Genomic DNA, 7,286 nt, shown 5'->3' on the forward strand with positions numbered 1-7,286 from the left:
TTGTTTCGTAGATATTTAAGTCTTTGAAAATTTAAAAATATATTTAAGTTTATCATATTTTTAAAATATGGACATATCGGTTCCTGAGTCTAATTTGTCCAATTTTAAAAATTCTTTCACGTGTGCATTCATATCAATCAGGTCAGTACAAGAGACTCACGTTTGATTTTTCCGTTGAGTCTAACAGACCCAAATGAATATGAGGGATTAATATGTCTAGGTTTTGAAAAAGTTAGAGACTTAAATATATTTTCAAATTCTTAAAAATTTAAATATCTACGAATAAAACAATCAAGGACCTATTTATTCTTTTCTCATATATTATTCATGCTTTCGTTTTCTTTTATTTGGAAACTGAAAAGTACTATATAGTATATACTATAATGAGTTTGTTTGGGTAAATTTCTAAGAAAAAATCTCTTTTAAGTTATCTTTTTTTAAAAGATCTTATAAAAAAGTAAAAGTAATTTTATATTTGGATATAGTAAATTTTTTTTATTTATCAATTATGTTTAGGTATAACAATATAAAAGTACTTTTTTCTTTATTTATTACATGAAAAACATATTTTTTTAAGGAAAAAAATCTTTTAAAAAAAGTTATAAGTGCTTGTTTGGGCGCCATTATTTTGATAAAAAAAGATCTTGAAAAAAGATTTTTTTTTTATTTTTTAGTGTGTTTGGCAAATTTCTAATAATAAAAGTAAAAGCACTAGAAAAATAAAAAAAATTTTTTTTTGAGAAGTTGTAATTTACATCTTTTTTTAAAAGATCTTTTTTCCTTAAAAAAATATGTTTTTCATGTAATAAATAAATAAAAAAGTACTTTTATATTGTTATACCCAAATATAATTGATAAATAAAAAGATATCCAAACATAAAATTATTTTTACTTTTCTATAAGATCTTTTAAAAAAAGATAATTCAAAAAAAGATCTTTTTTTTTTTAAATTTATCCAAACAAATTTTAAATTGTAACTTCTCAAAAAAGATATTTTTTTCTAATGTATTACATTATAATAATAAATTAATTATAAATTAATTATTGTTATTAATAGAATAATTACAATAATAATATTGTTACCAATAATAATACGGTTATTATAAAATCTTGGATGTATGATAAATAAATAGAATAAGTAATGTTAATATTAATTGTTATAACGCTTATTGTAATAATAATAATTATTACTGCTAGTAGCGTTTAATTTAACTATCAGTAGAAATAGAACACACATAGTAGTGCTAATGTACTGTGCTGTACGTGTATGTGAATATGAATAAGTTAAGTAGTTTTAATTGTTAGTAATAAATAATTTATCTGTAGTTACTTCATATTTTATTATTAGTAGTGGTTTGTAAATAAATATTATGAATTAAAAATTGTTTAATTATTATTTATGTTATAGGTTTAATATAAATAATTAATGAAGGATTAGTGATTGATTTATTATTGTATGTTTGCTGTTAGAATAGAATAAAATAGAGTGGTTAGTTAATTGAGTATTAGTGGATAATATAATAGTTATTTGTATAAAGTATTGTAATATTGTTGTTATTAATATATTTATTGATTTTTATGTGTAGCTGATTATTTGATAATGAAAGTTCGATTCTTTTAAGTTTAATTTGTTAATTTATTAATATTATTGTATTTGTTTAGGGATCTAGAATGTTGCAATGTGACCACTACATGCCGCCGGATCGGTACAATCCAATAGTGGAGGGGTTTTTACGGGACACCGGATTTTATTATGTTTCACAGATTGGAGTTGTCCAATGTCAGGCTGCATTGGTTAATGCTCTGATTGAGAGATGGCGACCCGAGACTCATACCTTCCATTTTCCGGTTGGTGAGTGTGCTGTGACACTGGAGGATGTGGCGTTAATTTATGGTCTTCCGACGAATGGTTTGCCAGTTACGGGACCGACACTGAGTAGTTATGAGGCGTTAGAGGCTGAATGCTTGGATCAGTTTGGTGTTGCACCTAGGCAGGCAGACTGTAGGGGAAGTTTCATCAAGTTGACGTGGTTTCGAGCATTGAAGGATCGGTTAGTGTTGGCTGATGATATCCAGATTCAGAGGTACGTGAAGTGCCACATAATGTTATTGTTTGGGACCGTAATATTTGGAGATAAGTCTGGAGCAGGGGTGCACTGGAAGTTTCTCCCATTACTCCGTAACTTTGCCGGGATAATACAGTTTAGTTGGGGTTCGGCTTGCCTGGCACACCTGTACAGAGCGTTGTGTAGGGCAACTCGTGTCGACTGTAAGGAGATTGATGGTCCGTTGACACTCTTGCTTGCCTGGGCTTGGATCCGCCTACCGTTCCTTGCGCCGATTCCTAGCAATCCTCGAATCTTTCCGATTGCAAATAGGTAAATTTAATTACTAAACGCTTTATAATAGTGTATCTTAAATGGAATTGATAAATGTAAATTAACGAAGTGCATGATGTTAGGTGGCATAACTGGGAACGTGAGAATTGGCCTTACAGATTGAGGAAACTCGAGCACCTGAGGGGAAACCTGGATGCTCTGCAAGAAGGAAAGGTTTGTTGTAATAAATACGTAGTTGTTTTCAATTAGCCGTGTTATTATTCATTGTGTAATCCTTGGTTACGTGCATAATGTGTGCAGTTTGTTTGGGAGCCTTATGCAATAGGTCGGACCGATCCAGATCTGCAAGAAGGACAGGTTTGTTGTAATAAATAAGTAGTTGTTTTCGTTTAGCCGTATTATTATTCAGTGTGTAATCATCTTTTACTTGCACAATATGTGCAGTTTGTTTGGGAGGCTTATGCAATTGGTCAGATCGATCCAGACGTAATTCTTCCTGACATCCGTCAGCATTCGGCTATTTGGAGTGCCACAGTTCCGCTTATATCCTTTGAATGTATTGAGTGGCATGCATCTGATAGGGTGAGGAGGCAATTTGGCTTGACTCAAGGCGTTCCTCCTCAAGAGTGTGACCTAGGTGAAGCACACGGCCAAGTTCTAACAGGTCCGAAGAATCAAGATTGGTCTGGAACCCACTCAGCCTGGGTCATGCATTGGATGAACCGGTTTAGTCATGTTCTTGTTCAAGACACGGTGCCATCACAGAATCAGTTAGATATCTACTTGCATTGGTACCGGCGTACATATAGTGACCACTTGCATCTGTCACAGCTCGGACCGGAAGAGAATCAGCACGGTGATCCTATGATTAACCAGGAGAATCAACAAGAATCAACAGGAGAATCAGCACGGAAGAGAATCAGCTTGGACTTGTGCATTCAGTGGACTTGTTTATTATGTGTTGGATGACTTATTTATGCTTCAGGTGTTGGACTCACAGTAAGTTCACATATGAAAGTCATACAATAAGGTCACATATCAAAGTCATACAATAAGGTCACATATGAAAGTCATACCATACATAAAATATTGAAAGTCACACTAAAACTGGAATCCTATTGGGTTGTCGCACCCGGATTACCTGCACCACCACGTTGACGACATCTACTACGACTGTGGCCCTCGGCCCCGCACTGCTTACATCGCCTAGGAGCACGCAACATCCGAGTATCCATCTCATTCAAGAAACGGGTCATCCTTGGCCGACCTTTAGAGACCCGTCTAAGGAATGGATTACCTACGAATCGAGGTCCATGATAAACAGGCCATGTTGTGGGATTCCCGAGGGGCCTAAACCTAGCCCTATACACTCGTCGAACCTGGTCCATCTTGTAGACATCATGTACATACAGTTGCCAATCCAGTCGTTGGTTTGCACAACAAGCAAACACATGTCGACACGGAACCCGGTCCACTTGAAATTCACCACAGTCACACCGTTGACGACGGAGATCCACGACATACTCCACCCCACTGGGAAACTCACGCACTTCGAATACCTCGTTCTGTCGGTCAAAGCAACTAACTTGGATGTTACCTGCTGCCCGCTGATTCGCATGCAATTTGGAGGTTACAAGCTCAGAGAACACATGACCTGCGTTAATTCGAGCCTCGGCCTCGGCTCTTTTCCGGGTGAACAACTCATTAAGCCTGTAAAACGTTGCCTTAACAAGTGCCGTGACTGGAAGATTGCGAGCCCCTTTCAGAACCGAGTTGATGCATTCCACTAGATTCGTTGTCATGTGACCCCATCGATATCCCCCATCAAACGCTAACGCATACTGCTCACGCGGAATCCGATCCAACCAGTCGGTATAAGCCTCACCCCGCTCGCGTAAACGCTGATAACGTGTCTCATACTCGCGAACTGTTCGCGAGTATCCTGTCAAATCAAAAAAACCCCACGTTTAAAAAAAGCTCATCATAATAACTGAGTTCAGGAGTAAATGTAATCATAACTACCATACCGATGTTGACGATTAGTTTCTGCAGATACGGAGCCTTGAATTTCCTGAGAAAGTTGGACTCTATGTGTCTGATACAGAACATATGGAATGCTCTTGGAGGAGACCAAGCTCCATTACTACGAGCAATAGCAGCTCTAATGGAATCGTGCCGATCGAAGATAAGGCCGACACTATCACGTGTCACGACATGCTGTCTCAGGTTACTCAGAAAAAAGTGCCAAGCCTCAGATGTCTCTCCCTCAACTATCGCAAATGCAATCGGCACGATGTTGTTGTTGCCATCCTGTGAGACTGCAACCAACAAACAACCCTTGTACTTTCCATACAGATGAGTTTCGTCTACCTGCACTATTGGCTTGCAATGTCTGAATGCTCTAATACAAGGGTAATAACTCCAGAAGACTCGGTGTAGTACACGAATATTAGGAACCAAGTCATCTCCCTGATACGCAGGCATCGTTTCAAAATGAACGACTGCGGATGGCTCCTTGTGACACATAGCCTCAAACCATATCGGCAAGGCTTCGTAAGAAGCTTCCCACCCACCGAAAATTGACTCCACTGCCTTCTGTTTTGCCAACCATGCTTTGCGATAACTTATGGTGTAGTTAAACTTTGCCTGTACTTCCGCAATCACTGACTTCACCCTTATAGACGGGTCAACTTCTACCAATGGCTTTATTGCTTCCGCAACTGTGTTGGAATCCAGCTTCGCATGATCTTGAGAAATGGTGGCCCTAGTACAGGTGTGACTTCCATTGTACCTCCTTATCTCCCAGCAGAACTTTCTGGACATTTTGGTCACCCTGATCAGCCAATCACATCCTGCACCATACTGGGTGCATTTAGCATAGAATGTCGTCGGTTCTGACTCATACACCCGATAATCTACACCTCTGCGGATTGTATAGTCTTTCATCGCCTTAATTACTGCCTCCCTAGAACTGAACTCCATTCCCACAGTAAACTCGCCATCTGGCATAAGCGGAAGCTCTGCTGCAATGACATCACAAATTTTAGAGTTGTCAGAAGTGATAATCTAATAAACTAATAATCACAGAACGATGTCGTTCCTCCGGCTGAACTGGTCGGCCCGGCTGAACCGGTCAATCCGTCTGGACCGGTCGGTCCGGCTGAACCAGTCGGTCCAGCTGAACCGGTAAGTCCGGCTGCACCGATCGGCCCTGCTGGACCGGTCAGTCCGTCTGAACCGATCGGCCCTTCTGAACAGGTATAATGTTATTGTTTGGGACCGTTATGTTTGGAGATAAGTCTGGAACAGGGGTGCACTAGAAGTTTCTCCCATTACTCCGTAACTTTGCCAGGATAATACAGTTCAGTTGGGGTTCGGCATGCCTGGCACACCTGTACAGAGCGTTGTGTAGGGCAACTCGTGTCGACTGTAAGGAGATTGACGGAAAACACTATATTTCTTAGCCAATAGGTTCACTTTATAATTAAACAGAAGACTTACTTATTACATGCTATATTTTGCCTATTTACCGTTGTCTCTACTGTTTGTCCTAAACTCAAAGCTCATGCACAAATCATACTTTAACAAATCTTAATTTAAATTGATGACTCACCTGCATTTACATATTGAGGAAACTCCGGCGCATGCATAGCCTCCAAATCCAACGACCGCATGAAACTCGGCTCCACAAAAGGCTGCTGGTTTGCTAGTGCATTTGCCACATCTGCCACATCTGCCACCATAGCCTCGTCAGCTTGATCTTCGTCTGCACCCGGATCAACAACCTCGTAATTACTTTCGAACTCTTCTTCACTATCACTGTTGTAATCTTCCAATTCAATGTCTCGGTCCACTGCAGATTGCTCGAACTCGACATACAGTTCGATGAATGATATTCGCGACCGACTTTCAAGATACACTGAAAACATTTCTTGCATGCTCGCTTCGTCGGTCACGTATTTCGTTTGAAATTGCACGAACCCGCCAAAGACAGGTACAGGATATCTGTACAGAACACACGACACTCTACTAGATATTTGAGAATCTATCTTCTCAGAAATGACATCTTTTAATTCTTCAAATGAAAGTGTGAACGGAATAATAATATCCAACGGATTTTCACACACAAACTTAACTCCTTCTGATGTTTGTAATAAAATTTGGCCATGATAATACACTTTTAATCTTACTCTATCATCCATGAGAATAGAAAAGAGCAGATCTACAAACTAAAAGAAGAGATCCGGAGATAAGAAGTTTAGATACACAGTCACACCGGAGAAGAAGAAAATGAAATGAGATGCTCAGTCTGCGAACGACCATATGTATATATATGACATTCAAATCGGACCGTCCGACCGCTTGCATCCTCTTTCGAAATTTTTTTATCAAAAAAATCGGACAGTCCGATTACTAAAAAGCCCGCCCAAAAATTTTTGAAACCCAGAAATCGCTGGGTCCGATTTGAGGCTCTTTTTGAATCAGGCCAAAAATCGGTCGGTCCGATTTCTTTGGGCCAAAAAACAAAAATCTCCCCACGCCTGAAATCGCACGGTCCGATTACCATGCACGAGATCACACCACGCACAAATCGGATGGTCCGATTTGTGCCCCCTGACGCCTGAACGAAATCGCACCGTCCGATTTCAGTCCGTCAACTAACCGCCGTCATAACTCTGTTAAACACCTCCCATGTCCATAACCGGGCGTTACACCAAACGCTGCATCATATGTTAAAAAATCAGCCCAAGTCAAGTCACTTGAATCTGTTGAAGTATTTTGATACGTGTTTAAGAAAGTATTTTTGTCATTTTAAAGATAAAAAATAGAATGATAATCTTAAAATATTTTATTTAAATAAATTAAATAAATATTTTATTTATTAAAATAAATAATCATAAAAATTATTACGAAAATACGTTTTTCAATTTTATATCGTTTAAGTAA

The 7,286-nt window shown here is 38.6% G+C and overlaps 1 protein-coding gene across 1 annotated transcript; it reads right to left on the reverse strand.

Moving 5' to 3' along the window:
* On the reverse strand, positions 3,455-6,277 carry LOC107637153. Its single transcript, XM_016340597.1, has 4 exons — positions 5,953-6,277; positions 5,732-5,815; positions 4,367-5,362; positions 3,455-4,281 (listed from the first exon to the last, which is right to left on the reverse strand). The coding sequence occupies exons 1-4, from the start codon at positions 6,275-6,277 to the stop codon at positions 3,455-3,457; spliced, it is 2,232 nt and encodes a 743-aa protein (XP_016196083.1).

This window comes from Arachis ipaensis, chromosome B04, assembly GCF_000816755.2.
Source record: "Arachis ipaensis cultivar K30076 chromosome B04, Araip1.1, whole genome shotgun sequence".
NCBI classification, from domain to species: domain Eukaryota; kingdom Viridiplantae; phylum Streptophyta; class Magnoliopsida; order Fabales; family Fabaceae; genus Arachis; species Arachis ipaensis.

Excerpts from the sequence above, each read along its gene's own strand:
- LOC107637153 (XM_016340597.1), bottom strand. The coding sequence starts at position 6,277 with ATGCAAGAAATGTTTTCAGTGTATCTTGAAAGTCGGTCGCGAATATCA. Across the intron at positions 5,363-5,731 it reads CTACACAACGCTCTGTACAG|CAGAGCTTCCGCTTATGCCA; the intron begins GTGTGCCAGGCA and ends ATGTCATTGCAG. Across the intron at positions 4,282-4,366 it reads GAAACTAATCGTCAACATCG|GATACTCGCGAACAGTTCGC; the intron begins GTATGGTAGTTA and ends TTGATTTGACAG.